This window comes from Mytilus trossulus, chromosome 4 (genome assembly GCF_036588685.1).
Source record: "Mytilus trossulus isolate FHL-02 chromosome 4, PNRI_Mtr1.1.1.hap1, whole genome shotgun sequence".
Classification (NCBI taxonomy): Eukaryota; Metazoa; Mollusca; class Bivalvia; order Mytilida; family Mytilidae; genus Mytilus; species Mytilus trossulus.
Window position 1 is genome coordinate 33,123,183 of NC_086376.1, and position 16,213 is coordinate 33,139,395.

Genomic DNA, 16,213 nt, shown 5'->3' on the forward strand with positions numbered 1-16,213 from the left:
TACAAAAGATTCTCACTTTATTTTGAGTTCCAATTCATATATCATGTATAAGTCACCTGCAGCTTGAAACTTTGTAAGTACACGTTCAATTTTATAATTCATATTAAAATAATTGAAGTAAAGGATACAAATATAATTTTTGTTTGATTTATAATTTTAGATAATTGTTGGATTGATGATTTAAAAGAAGTTCTCAAAGTGGTACAAGAATGTGACTGGAAACAGGTGATACCTTTGATGGAGGATGTCAGTTTGTGTCAGTTCTCTCCCCTGGCAGAGGTTCATAACAACATCGAATTCTCTGTCAAAAGGAGAGGACAGCTCAATGAAGTTCAGGAGGTATGATAACCAATCAGATTTACGTGTTTCAAGTTCATCAAAAGTCAAAATGTTTCTACACTAAAAGATATAATTTTCGTGGGATGTACGGTAGTCAATTGTAAAGTATTAATATCATATCTCAAATTAGTACAACACAGTTCTGAAACATTCCATTGTCCAAACTTAAAATTATGCTAGATCATTCCATGCATTATATATACCACTGAGAAAACTACTTACAGAAAACAACTTAAAAAATATATGACTTTGAAAATCTTATATGGCACTGAGGTGCATAAAAGTAGTAAAAGAGGGTAGTTACTTTGGTGATAGTTTTAAAAGCAACACAGAAATAAAATGATCAAATTTCTGGTTTTCCTTGTTTATATATTATTAATAAATAGCTATTCCTTACATGAGTTGATATTTTATGACATTGATATACAGAGAACCTGATAATTATTACTATCATGGAGTAGTCATATACTTATTACAGGTTATAATACCAAGGTTTTTTTAATCTAAAAAAATGTGTTAGGGGTCATCCATAATTGTCAACCATTTTCCAAAGTGTATAAAACGTACACTTGGGGGGGAGGGGGTTAAAAAATCAACATTTCGACCGTAATTTTTTTTTTATCATTATATAAAACAGTCAGATTAGTTTCAGGTTTTTTTTCAATGCAAATTTCTATATTAATATAAACTAAACTATGGTAGACAGGATATTTTTTTAATTAAAAATGATTGCCTCTTGTCTTCAAATCTGAAAATGGTTGATGTACACTTTTTGAGGGAGGTCGATGGTCTGAAAAAGTGTATGCTTTGTTCACTTTGGAAAATGGTTGACAATTATGGATGACCCCTTAATCAATGTAAAGGTAATGTAAATTTGTAAAATTTAGGATATTTGGAAATATTTGTTAGAGTGGCTTCCCTTTGTCCAATAGATGAAGAAAGACAAATAAACCAAACATTTTACAGAGCTGAATATCTTTTTAAGAAAATCTATGTATTTCTTTAATTTAATCACTAACAATATACAGAGTCACTTATATCTTTCTTGACCAGTTAATTTCAGGTATTAAGTTAGATGAAAAGGTTATAAGTTTAAAAAGTTTGTAAAATATTAGGAAATACAAATACTATAGTGTTATTAACTTGCTGTGTCTGTATTTGCGCTGGTATAGATTCAAGGTTTGCTGTATTGGCCTTGAGACCCGTAGGGAATAGGGCCAATACAGCTGACCAAGAATCTATACCAGTGCCAATACAGAAATAGACAGTTCATAACACTTTTATTTAATGATAACAAGAAAATCAAAAACCGTAATCAATACAGGGCCAATACGGCTTTTTTCCCACCTTTTTTGTTTGTGGTGGCCCTGTTTTTTGTATTGGCCCTGTTTAAAGAGCCATATTAAATCTTGATTTATATTGACAGTGAAATGTTTTCAGTATTGCACATGCTGATTTATCCGTATAAGGGCTTATTTGCTTATATAAATTTATTCTGAACCATGCTTAATGTACAATTCTCCTTTATTGGGGAAGTAACAAAGTGAGCGTCAATAACATGTTCAATATTTTTTTTAACATTTTAGACTTTTCTGAGGATTGGTTGTATCAGACAATTTGGTTATTTTCTGTCTGAGTTGGACACAATACAGTTTACTTATGAAGAAGCTCAGGGTGTATTTGTGGGACCATCACAGACCAATCATAGCTCTGGAAACGAAAAAGTGGTCATGCAGAGAGTGGTAAGAATTGAGTAAAAATGTGCATTAATTACATGTATAATGATGATGGCAGTTTTTAACAACCTTGACTGTCTATACAGCCCTCACATCGTCTAAATTACATGTTAATGTCCTAACTGCCTTTTATCAGATTTACTGTTCTGGAGGTGTTCAGATATATGTTGATGTGTACTAGTAAGGTGGGCTTATAACTTTTGCCTGCTGTGCAATACAATAGATGAAAAAGTAGATTGGTTGCCTGCTGAGTAATGTTGTAAATAAGCTGTAGACTGGTTGCCTGCTGGGTTATATTGTAGATAAGCTGAAGACTGGTGTGCTGGACTAAAAAATCCATTTTTTTTTTTTACATCATGGTACAAGTACGAATGAACCTTGTTATAAAAGTATTTTGAAAATAAAGTGTGACCTTTCCACTAACAATAACATGTTAAACTGTGGAAGTTGCAGTTGTTTTTTAAAATTTAAATGCTATCTATGAGATACTAAGTAACACCTCTTTATATGGACGTGTTATTAACATTTGAACCTTTTTAATAATTACACAAATGTCAAGATCAACTCACAGTTGTTGTTTGAAGTGGAAAAACTCATTCTCACCTCCATTTTAATTAGTCAGATTTAAAGTACAGCTTATTGTTGAAAAACAACAAATAACCTTTTTATACTGATCCTTAAAACTAGTTATTTGAATGTTATTATTGGTCCATTGATTACTTGATGTTGATCAGATTTCTTATGACATAGTAAAAGTGGAAAAGACATTTCCTCCAATTGCGAAAACAATTTTGAATTATCTGTAATTCAAATGTTATAAGCAGAAATTAAATTTCTATAATAAAATCTTCAATTGTGCATTTTTATTGCAAGTTCTGAAAAAAAATCAGCATCATGTGTACAGTTGTAATGGATATGAAGTGTTTGAATGATCAAGGCTATCAAATGCTCACAGATTAAAGGTAAAGGTCACATCAGAAATCTGTACACCAAAATTTTGATTACCAGATGATATTTTTTTTAAGCCATATATTCAAACTACATCAAATTTAGCTTAAAAATGTCCCTCATAAACAACCAAATGCCTATTGACACAGTGCCTTTATATTTGACTGAAATTTGAGAAAAAAATATCATTCCATCCAATACCTTTTTACAATCAGGTGGATGACAGCTTTTGGTGAAAAATACCCCAGTTGATTTTAAGGGAACTTGGTCATAGATCAAGGTCAAAGCAAGAAATAATAGACAGAAATTTGGGCAATTCTTAGTTTTCCATCATTTGACATAAATTATAAACTTCTTTCACAGCATTTGTCGAAAGAGAAAACAACACCTGACACATACAAAAGCTTTCTTCTAATACAAAACTCAACTTTGCTTATGGGGATCTTTTAAAAGGTGTGTATGCACCCATATGGGTTAATAATAATGTGTAAATAGTGAACTACAAGGATATTTTTTGAAAATGAAAAGAGCTCAACAGATGAATATAGAGTCATTTAAAAAACTAATTAGAATTTCTGCATATACACGTATAAACATTTTCAAGTGTTTTGTATGATTGGTTTGCTATTTTGAAAATTAAATGAGAAGATTGTTTAAAACAAACTTTTAAAAGTCTGTGCAACTATCAATAAATATGGCTTTAAAATTTCCAAAAATTGAGTAGCATTAAGTTTATTTTCCAACAGTTCTAGATAAGAAGAAAACAAGGGTTTGTTGTTAATGTTGAATCAGTTTATATTGTCAAACTGTATGCAAAAACTGTGAACTACCAAGAAACCAAACAATCAAACATAATGACTTGTTTGACCTTGAACTTCTAAAAGAAGGAAGTTTTTGCTGTAACACAATGATAGAAAAAAAATAATAAATGCATTTTTGAAGAGACATATGGTGTCCCAGAAGAGTGAAGCTTTTTCAAACAATGATAACAAACTTTAAATTTATATTTGAAGAGACATATAATTAAAAGAATTAATTTAAACATTTTTCGAAATTGACCATGGAGATTTGTAATTTTGCTGATGTGCAAAAGATTAAGTTGTGATATCTTTTCTGCAAAAGTTCCAATGTATTTGGTAAGATTTGGAACTCTACATTATTAAAAAGAGATCTGTTTGTAGGGTTGGTAGAAGTTATTATTTATCATTGGATCACCTACATCTATCTCTAATTTCAATTGCATTTATCCAAATATTTTAAAGAGAGACCAGTAATCAATTAATTGGTATCAATAAACCAGTCTGTCTGTCTGCTTTTAAAAATATCTGATCCACAACGAAAAACAAATTATCATTAAATATAAAATTGTTAATCAAATATTATTAAATGAAGACAGCTAGTTAAATATCAAACAGCATTGTTAAAAATCCAAATAATATAAATCCATGGATGATATAGCTCTGACAATTGTACATATTGATTAGTTACAGCTTTTAATTTATTGGTTTTTCACACAAATTATTAAAAAACTAACATATGCAATCTAAAACAAATTGGTTTTTGTGGTTTAAATATATCCACTTTACTTTGATGCACAGATAATTGGAAAACTATGCAAATGAGGTTTGCCATTTTATGAAACCACCATCAGTTTCTGAAACTGAAACTTTGGTCTTGATCTTTTGTCTCCCTCCCCTCAAATTCTTTCTGCCTATTGGGTTAAACAGCAAGGAATATCGACGTCACCATTTTCTATATTTGCATACCCCCTTGATATTAAGTCACTTTATCATAAGTCATTTACAATACATTTTTGTACTTGTATTTAATATTTACTGTCTTTTTGAATAGTGGAATGCTGCTCAGTAAGATTTTGATAACTACGACCTACATTTCAAGGTTCAGTGACTTTCTTTAAAAATTATGTTTAGATTTGTTGCTGTCAGAGGGTTTTATCATCATATTATCCAATATTGTCATACTGTATAGTACAACAGACAAACTATAAAGATGAAATATAACATATTCATATAAGTCTTCACAATATGTCTCATGATAACTCAATAGTTTCCTGGTAAAATAAGTGTTCCCTGCTTGATATTGGGTATGTCTTGTTGCAGCATGTTTTGACTAATATTTGATTTAATTGATAAACATGGCAAACAATGAATTATTGAACCAACGAAGACCTTGTCAAACAGATGCCATTTATTTATTTGTCCATTTGTAGTTAGGACATTAGGCTATAGGAACCAACAAAAAGCACTTTAAAAATGCATTATTTAAATTTTTGTAAATATGTGTTATTTTCTTTTACTTCCTCAAAATATCCAATCAATGAACAAGTTATTTGTTTTGTTTAGAGATTATTTAGGTTTCATTTAGAGATTATCTACAATTAAGCAAACTAATGAGGACTTTACACAGTGATGCAGATCTTATTTACATTTAGTTTGCATGTGACTACTTTACTTTGTCCTGTACTCTGAAGTCCGAGGCCGAAGAAATCGTGACAAACACTTGGATTTGATGTATACCTTACAGTCATACCCTGTTATTGACACAGCGATAGTCTCAAGTAATTTATCAATAGACAATATTGACTGAAGATATCTTTATAACACATTTCTGGTCAAGTAGTTATTGATAATCGGCAAATCTATTTTTGTGTTCGAGTGTCACATGAGTATCGTAATATAAATATTGAAACAAGCCATACTCATTAAACACTTAATGTCAGGTGCCTTTAAAACTAGTTTTTTACGATGACAATAAGATTTGTTGGAAATTACATATATTTTAGTTTCCATATCCGTATGCTATTTTTTTGCAGGGTAAAACCTGTACGATTTGAAGTGTATTTGTTTCTGTATGATAGCGGACACTTGATTAGCTGGAAATGAGATACTTGAAAAATTCAAATGGATTTAATGATGTGAAATATTCTTTTTCATATATTCTAAGCATTTCTTAGTAATTATAAATCTTTCAAAACTGACAATCCATGAGTATAATTGGAAAAAAATGATATTTTGAAAATTGTGCATTCAAATCCAATTTCAATGTTAAAATACATTTAAAATTTTATATGAACTCATTAAACTACAAAAGTCTATAAATTTAAGTTTTAATTGTTATTATTGATTTTGAAATATCTGCCACTGAAACCAGGAATAGCATCCCCGATCTAGGCAGTAATCCTGTTTCCATGTGTACTGACGTGGACCCAGGAATTTATGTTTGAATGGATTAGGAATCAGGAGTTAGAGTACCATATTTTGACATTGTATTTTGAACTATTTATTACAATATTTTTCTTTTTTGGGGTGGGGGGGGGGGGGGGGGGGGTAGCAGGGGTGTGTGCTTAATCAGCTGTCTACATCAGCACATATTCTCTTTTAAAACTGAAACCATGATAAAAAAAAAAAAAAAGTCCAAAAAATGAGGGAATTGCATTCACTTTAAATGGAGCCACAGACTGGCAGAGAGCCACATTGACTGTTCACAGGTTGAACAATATTCTATTTCACCTTCATCAGTTCAATTCTTCAATACTGAATGATAATTTTAAAAATGGTGACCTGTGTTCTTCATTAAAAATATAGAGCAATAGAGTGAACCTGTTTACCCAGTAACTCCTTTTAATGAGATACTTCACACAATCAAATATAGTGTGTTGTAACTTGTATTTGCATGTTTGAACAGAAATTGTTTGATTCTAAGAACACTTTATATAAACAGTACATTTAAATAGGGATTAAAATAAGAGGAAGTGACAACGGAACTTTACATACTTAATAATCAATACATGTGTTTAAGATAGATAAAAAAGATCTCTCATCTTCCTTCCTTTTTACAGGAAATAATAAAAGTGTTTGTCACTGTATGACGTTGTGAAAATAGTTATCTTTAGATGAAAATTATGTGAACGGGATTAAGGTTGAGTGGGATCAGAAATACCATTTGTTTTTAAGGAGTTTAAGTGAACAGCATCCCTAAATGTTCTTCCTGTATCGATGTTATCTATAGACCAACTTACATACTTCTAGGTCTTAGATGACACTAGCTAGCTTTCTGGTAAAGGTCTCTATGACATAAAGCATACTGTTTAGTTTTATTTAAGATGCTTGGTATTTGCAGTCAGAATACTAGTATTTGGATAAGATATAGTTGTAAGATTGGAAGCCCTCCAAGGCTTTAGCAGGATTTAAAACTTGTTTTTTCAAATGATGAAGATTTTTCATTTCAAGGTCAAAGGTCAGGGTCATTTAATAATGAATAAAAGGAAATGATTGCACATAGAGCTTGAGTTGACAATCAAGTTTATCAAACCCAGTAAAATGTTTGATTGTTGAATGATTGACTTCAATTTCAAGTATGTTATCTATTTTAGAACATAATATTTGGTAAGTGGTCATTGTATTCAAATTAACATTCAAAACATTGGCAGTATCATTTCCCATGGTTGTGGCTTGTCCTTTCATTTTTGAAATGCCTTTTTGTCTTGCCCTGACCAAGCTACAAGAGAGACATAGGTACGCTGATTCCTGCATGGACAGAAGTGGTGTCAACAATGTTTTAGTTTGTGATTAGATCAGTTTATTAGGAACCACTAGTGATAGGTTTATGATACTTGGTATGCAGTTGTATTAGCATTGGCACATCTCATTTCCAAAGAGATTGTTGGCCCTGTACCTTCAGTTATGGTTAATTGAAGGGCATAGTATTACCAATGTTGTCTTTATTCTGAACTGAAGGCTGTATTTTTAGCTCACTGGCTCATCACTTTGCGTCCGGCGTCCGGCTTTCATCGTCGTCCGGCGTCCGTAGTCGTCCTGCATTGTCAACTTTTACAAAAATCTTCTCCTCTGAAACAACTGGGCCAAATTAAACCAAACTTGGCCACAATCATCATTGGGGTATATTGTTTAAAAATGTGTCTGGTGACATGGCCAACCAACCAAGATGGCCACCATGGCTAAAAATAGAACAAAGGGGTAAAATGCAGTTTTTGTCTTATAACTCAAAAACCAAGGCATTTAGAGCAAATCTGACTAAGTAAATTTGTTTATCAGGTCAAGATCTATAAGCCCTGAAATTTTCAGATGAATCGAACAACCCGTTGTGGGTTGCTGTCCCTGAGTTAGTAATTTTAAGGAAATTTTTAGGTGTTATTGCCCTTTATAGTAAATTTTTAACCATTTTTTGTAAATCTTAGTTATCTTTTACAAAAATCTTCTCCTCTGAAACTACTGGGCCAAGTTCATTATAGATAGAGATACTTGTAAGCAGCAAGAATGTTCATTAAAGTAAGATGAACAAACACATCACCATCACCAAAACACAATTTTGTCATGAATCCATCTGTGTCCTTTGTTTAATATTCACATAGACCAAGGTGAGCGACACAGGCTCTTTAGAGCCTCTAGTTTGTTTTACTGTTTTTTAATTTGTTCTTAGCTCCCACTATTTTTTCTTTTCATTCAAAACACTTTTTTTTATCAGTTTTGAACTTGACTAACATAAAGGTATGCAATACAGAATTCTAATGCAATTTGGATGTAACAATTTTTTTCATTGGCTAAAAGTTGCCGTCAAATCCACAGTTGACCAGGCGTAACTAAGGAGGGACCCGCCATTTTGAATTGATGAATCAACAAATGTTCGATTACTACTATATAATCGAAAATAAAACAACACCTACCTCAAATTCGCCGTTTTAATGTAATTTTATCCGAATTTGAAGCATACAGGTAACATAATGTCCTCCAGTTTGTAAGTTTTCATTTGTATGACGTCATGTTTAGCCATGACATCTTTGTGCCAAAATCATTCAGGAAGTTTCGAGGATTTTTTTTTTATTTGACAAACTTAGAATTTTTTTCAAGTTTTATCGTAATTTTTCTTTTTGAAATGCATTAGAATCAGAATAACAGTACTGTAGTTGAAGAGTTGCCACCGTCAATTTTGATTTGACGGTCGCAAATCTCCATTTTACTGTCTCCGCTACGCGTCGCCAGTAAAACTGCATTTGCGACCGTCAAATCTACAATTGACGGTGGCAACTCTTCAACTACAGTACTGTTATTCCTTAATTAGTGGCTGTTGTGTGGAATCCTCAAAAGTACACAAGAACTGCTATGTTGTGTGGATTGTTCTGGAGTACACAACTTCTGCTATGTTGTGTGGATTGTTCTGGAGTACACAACTTCTGCTATGTTGTGTGGATTGTTCTGGAGTACACAACTTTGTGGATTCTTCTGGAGTACACAACTTCTGCTATGTTGTGTGGATTCTTCTGGAGTACACAACTTCTGCTATGTTGTATGGATTTTTCTGGAGTACACAACTTCTGCTATGTTGTGTGGATTCTTCTGGAGTACATAACTTCTGCTATGTTGTGTGGATTCTTCTGGAGTACACAACTTCTGCTATGTTGTCTAGATTCTTCTGGAGTACACAACTTCTGCTTTGTTGTGTGGATTCTTCTGAAGTACACAACTTCTGATATGTTGTGTGGATTCTTCTGGTGTACATAACTTCTGCTATGTTGTGTGGATTCTTCTGGAGTACACAACTTCTGCTATGTTGTGTGGATTCCTCTGGAGTACACAACTTCTGCTATGTTGTGTGGATTCTTCTGGAGTACACAACTTCTGCTATGTTGTGTGGATTCTTCTGGAGTACACAACTTCTGCTATGTTGTGTGGATTCTTTTGAAGTACACAACTTCTGCATGTTGTGTAGATTCTTTTGATGTACATTACTTCTGCTATGTTGTGTGGATTCTTCTGGAGTACACAACTTCTGCTATGTTGTGTGGATTGTTCTGGAGTACACAACTTCTGCTATGTTGTGTGGATTGTTCTGGAGTACACAACTTTGTGGATTCTTCTAGAGTTCACAACTTCTGCTATGTTGTGTGGATTCTTCTGGAGTACACAACTTCTGCTATGTTGTGTGGATTCTTCTTGAGTACATAACTTCTGCTATGTTGTGTGGATTTTTCTGGAGTACACAACTTCTGCTATGTTGTCTAGATTCTTCTGGAGTACACAACTTCTGCTATGTTGTGTGGATTCTTCTGGAGTACACAACTTCTGATATGTTGTGTGGATTCTTCTGGAGTACACAACTTCTGCTATGTTGTCTAAATTCTTCTGGAGTACACAACTTCTGCTATGTTGTGTGGATTCTTCTGGAGTACACAACTTCTGCTATGTTGTGTGGATTCTTCTGGAGTACACAACTTCTGCTATGTTGTGTGGATTCTTCTGGAGTACACAACTTCTGCTATGTTGTGTGGATTCTTCTGGAGTACACAACTTCTGTTATGTTGTGTGGATTCTTTTGATGTACACAACTTCTGCATGTTGTGTAGATTCTTTTGATGTACATAACTTCTGCTATGTTGTGTGGATTCTTCTGGAGTACACAACTTCTGCTATGTTGTGTGGATTCTTCTGGAGTACACAACTTCTGCTATGTTGTGTGGATTCTTCTGGAGTACACAACTTCTGCTATGTTGTGTGGATTCTTCTGGAGTACACAACTTCTGCTATGTTGTGTGGATTCTTTTGATGTACACAACTTCTGCATGTTGTGTAGATTCTTTTGATGTACATAACTTCTGCTATGTTGTGTGGATTCTTCTGGAGTACACAACTTCTGCTATGTTGTGTGGATTCTTCTGGAGTACATAACTTCTGCTATGTTGTGTGGATTCTTCTGAAGTACACAACTTCTGCTATGTTGTGTGGATTCTTCTGGAGTACACAACTTCTGCTATGTTGTGTGGATTCTTCTGGAGTTCACAACTTCTGCTATGTTGTGTGGATTGTTCTGGAGTACACAACTTCTGCTATGTTGTGTGGATTCTTCTGGAGTACACAACTTCTGCTATGTTGTGTGGATTCTTCTGGAGTACACAACTTCTGCTATGTTGTGTGGATTGTTCTGGAGTACACAACTTCTGCTATGTTGTGTGGATTGTTCTTGAGTACACAACTTCTGCTATGTTGTGTGGATTCTTCTAGAGTACACAACTTCTGCTATGTTGTATGGATTCTTCTGAAGTACACAACTTCTGCTATGTTGTGTGGATTCTTCTGAAGTACACAACTTCTGATATGTTGTGTGGATTCTTCTGGAGTACACAACTTCTGCTATGTTGTGTGGATACTTCTGGAGTACACAACTTCTGCTATGTTGTGTGGATTCTTCTGGAGTACACAACTTCTGCTATGTTGTGTGGATTCTTCTGGAGTCCACAAATCTGCTATGTTGTGTGGATTCTTCTGGAGTACACAACTTCTGCTATGTTGTGTGGATTCTTCTGAAGTACACAACTTCTGCTATGTTGTGTGGATTCCTGTGAAACTTCTTTAATTTTATTGTCACATGATTTTATGAATCCACACAAGTCTAACTGTAGCCTAATTGTCAAGTGGATTCCTCACTATCTCTTGTGTAATCTGGTTATCCTTAACAATTTTTGATCATATTGAAGAAATACAAATTTCATTTGGAAACAAAGAGGATGAATTATTATCAAGTCTCTTGGTATTTGGTCATTTTCCCTGATAAAGGAAATAATTTATAATAGCATATTTCAAGAGAATTGTTAAGAGCAATTTGTTTTTAACCATGTTTCCTCAAATAGACAGAACTTTAAATTTCCTGAAAATTAGATTGTGCAAGGAAAAAAAAAAAAAATCCAAGATAATTGAGTTCTTGTAGAAGTAGACATAATTATAGACTAAAGTTTCCATTAACGTGAACGACTCGCACTGTTAATTTGGTTTCCTATTTAATTGCAATTGAATATTACCGAAGACAATGAATGGTTACGAAACCCACTTGTATAATCTTCTAAATGTTAAATTCTTGTCAAAATATTGGATTGTTCCTAAATCTGTTTGCATATTGATAACTAAAGAATTTCAAGATCTTATCGATTTATGTCTTAATAAAAATCTTCCTGCAAATATTTACTTAAGAGACAAACATATCACACAATATTCCTATACTGTTGGAGTGTTTAAATTATCAAGTGGTATTACTGAAGCTTCAAGAGCACTAGCCTTAGTTTCAACGTAATCTTTTATATTCAATTCATAATTTATATTTGTACGAAGGGAATTCGTCAATATTTTGATCGATATCTCAACTCTTCAGGGAGATATTTTGGTTCTCAAGATGACATCTTTTAGTTCAAACAACTGTACTAATATTGATATACAGTATAGCTATGGAGGTTGTAGAGATAAAGCACAGATAGTCGGATTTTCTCTCAATACGCCATCGTCAATTTGTAAGCTATTTTCTTTTCTCTAGTAAACACTCATCGGCAGTGCTAAGCAGATTTACTATGTACTGGAATGTAACGGAACCTAGGCTATTTACACAAGACATAAGAGTCTTAGCCATCAAATCATGGCAGGCTTTTACACGGAGTAAATCATTTTTGTCATGCTAGCAGCCAAGTTATTTTCAATTGTACCATACAAACACAAATGAAAAATGAATCAAAGCAGGGGACCAAACTCTTCAGACCTTCGTAGCAATATGATCCGTACGCTAATCTCTCAAGTTTTACATTATTCAAGGCTATTTACTCAACAAATTTTATCTATTTATGTTATGGTTAACTATGTTGACTAAGACATTAAGTCAACATTTGGTCTTTTGTTCACTTAAATACTCCATATATGGAACACTTTGTCTGAAGAATGTGTGGGTCAACACTAGTGCCCAATGTAGACCATAAATTACTGCAATTTGATAAACCCCCGCTAGATTGAAGATTGACGGGAGAAGAGTGAAGAGATCGCTTGTCAATAGATTTAATCAAAGTGGCTCCTGTTTTGAAGTGTACAGATTCAGAAAATGAAACTTGAATCTCCAAGGATTTACAACAATAACAGTAATATTAGGAAATTGTCGTGGGGGATCATGATACCATTTCTATCAGAATACAACTAATAGTATTGGCAACATGCCTTGGGGGAAATTTCTCCTATAATATAGTTGATAATATTGGCCAAATGTCTTGGGAAATTTTATTCCCATTTTTTTGCAGGCTGATGTTTAGTGAGATATCAGTTGTGGTTTATTGTTTCCGTATTTGGTGTCTTGTTTCATTCATTTGTGCTACTTTTGGTTAATTGGTTGTAGTTTTGCATGTCTGAACTAATTTAACTTTTGTTTTCATATAAGTTTTCATCTGCTTGAAGAATATTTTATTTATAATCAAGTTTTAATTTGCAATCACATCAGAGGATTTTTGAGGAATTGCATACTGTATTACAATGACATCAGATGAAACGAGAGAATGTAATCAAATTTTTAAGAGTCATTTTTGTTTTACTTCGTAAAACATTGTTTGAACATGTGACATATATACTATAGTCTTATATAAGAGGTTTTAACTTACTCAACAAAAACAATATGATCTTTAAGTAGCTTACACGACATAGCAATCAAGTTTCATGATTAAAAAAGTTCAGACTTTAGATTAGCATGTTGCCTTCTCTTTTCATTTTAAGCTGCTTATATTTATCAAATTTTTTTCTAACACAAAAAACCATAGAATAGAGATGTATCGAAAAAAGATACATTTGAATTGAACTTTGCCTATCTAATCCTCTTACTTGTACATAATTATCTAACGAGAAATGACAAGAGTGATATACAGTGGGGAGCAGCTGGCATATCATTGATTAGTAGTAGAAAGGAAGTCAGGATCAGGGAAGAATCATACCAAGTGTTGTCCAACGGTCGATACTCAAACATCAGACTAGATTAAAAAATGTTGATTTGACAACGATGACAATTTAAGTATTGATTTTTGGTCTTTATTTGTCAAATGTGTAATGTGGTATGCATTAATCATTAACTGATTTGTTGAAGCCGTTGATGGCGTGTGGTATCACAATCTAACAAAGGAAGCCGTCCACGGCATGCAACATCACACACTTGCATAAGAAACTGCCTATTATAAGTTTTAAGTAAGGCTGCAGATAAGTTTGGAGTCTGTCTAAGGATTAAAATATCTCGAGCTTTTCTTTTTGCACTTGGTGTTAATTTTACTTCTACAAGATTGACACAATTCCTTATATTTTACAATATTGAAGACTTAAAGATTTAGGGAGATGTTATGAATAAGTTTTGTCTATTACAAAATTGTACTTATACATAATTCTGTGTTTTCATCCATATTTATAATCCTTAGTACTATATTTAAACAAGTCATCAAACAGATTATTTGTCAAAATCAATGAATTATTTTGTCTTTTTAATCCAATAGATGTGGTTCAAAAAGGTGGCTGTAAAATTTTATATGTTTTTAAAAAAGATATGATCATGAGATGATAAAACATCACAAAGATGAGATTGAAGCTATGAAAAAAGAAACTCAAGCATACTGAGAAACTTTTATCTTAATCAGTCTCCTGTTTGAGAAATTTAAGCTCATACCTCTTTTTCTCACAGATTTTGAACATTTTATAAGTCAGGTTGACGCTACATTAAAAATCTAGCACAAATATGTGGTAGTTGCAGTACCGATGGTAAACCTATTAATAATTGAAAGTTCACCATATTTCTGGTTCTATTGGATAGTCCTTGAAATTTATTTCAGATTCCCAAATGAGTTATCTACCCTGAAAGCATTTTACAGTAGGAGTTGTCATGACATTATTAGCGATGTGTTGTTTAGACTTTGATACCTTGGGTTATATGATAATATCACCATGTGGTTAGTGTCTCATGTGTAAATCTTGCTCTATTAGTCCTTGTAGAACAGCTAATTTCTCTTTATTGTCTATCATGATATATACAGAAATACCTACTGATGTAGGTGGGTAGAAAAAACAGTCTGGGGAATTGTTTTGTTACTAGATATGGTTTATGACACAACTGTGATTTGTGTGTGTCTTTTTGTCATAGGTTATAACATTAGGTTCTACTTAGTAATGCAAGGATGGATATTTTCAGAAAATTGATTTGAAATAATTCTTATTTATTGAACATATAGGACTTTTATGTAGAATATGAATTGAATGAGATATTATAGTCTGTATAATATGTGTGCTATGGATTTCTCATACTTTATCAGTCCTTTGTGCTATGGAGAGTAATAAATTACAAGTGACGTTTTTAAAATTCTCAAGAGAACTTCCCTGTGTTCCGATATGGCACCTCAGATTTTCGTGTTATTTTGTGAAATTCTGCATTTTAATCAATGTTTGCTTTGCAAGTCATTCTTGTCTTTAATAAGGTTATTTTACCATAAATCTATATTTTCTCAAAGCCAATATAATACAGAACCAATATTTATTTTTAATATGACAACCTTTAAATTTAGATCAATAAAAAGTGAAGTGATACAATAGACACATTGTAATTTAAATGATTTGAGTCATTTTCCTTCCTTGGAGGTTTGTTTTGTTTAATAATGGCTGTCCTTGTATACACAGAACAGTTATCAACACAAAATACAGACTAAACCTCCAATATTTACTTGGTCAATATTTATTCTAGGTTGAAGTTGACACAACATATTCAATATTCTCCAGTTTATACTTATCTCTTCAAAAATTGAACTTTGATAAGAGTTGAATTATCAAGGTATGTTTGCTCAAACTTCATTGGTTACATGTGAATGTAAGCCACACCCACTAAAAGGTGGAGTCTAATAATTAGTTAATGAAGTTATTTGTCCTAATTAAATTACCTGTAATTAGATGTCAGATGATAATACAATTTACAGAGGGCGTTATATTTATGAACTTACTACTGATTAGTGTCTTATAATCAGCCATATGTTTACATTTGATTGATAATTTAGAAGATATAATATTTGCCAACAGATCAGTACCTACAAGTTTTTGTTTACTTTTGATGATATTTTTATTCTATGTGGAGTTATGTCTCAAAATACATGCCAAGAGGTTGATTTTCTCTTTAGGAAATTCCTAACATACCCAGCAAATATAGAATTGTACAAAAAAAACTTATTGCTTTTCTAAGACTGAGATAGGTACATAGTTTAACTGTTTTCTGATTTTGCTTTATTTACTTTTCTAAGATCATCCATGTAATACTATATCTAAAATCAATTACACCTTTTAACTAAGGGCCCCAATGATGATATAAAGATCATCTTAAGCATCAGAGAAAACACAGAG

The 16,213-nt window shown here is 32.6% G+C and overlaps 1 protein-coding gene across 1 annotated transcript in view; it reads left to right on the top strand.

Annotated features, from left to right (window-relative positions):
* LOC134715149 (nonsense-mediated mRNA decay factor SMG5-like) overlaps positions 1-16,213 on the top strand; it is an 82,637-nt gene that overhangs the window by 36,087 nt on the left and 30,337 nt on the right. Inside the window, exons 19-20 of the mRNA XM_063577103.1 lie at positions 161-339; positions 1,926-2,081. Coding sequence (XP_063433173.1) covers positions 161-339; positions 1,926-2,081 — 335 coding nt within the window. The remainder of the gene's footprint in view (positions 1-160; positions 340-1,925; positions 2,082-16,213) is intronic.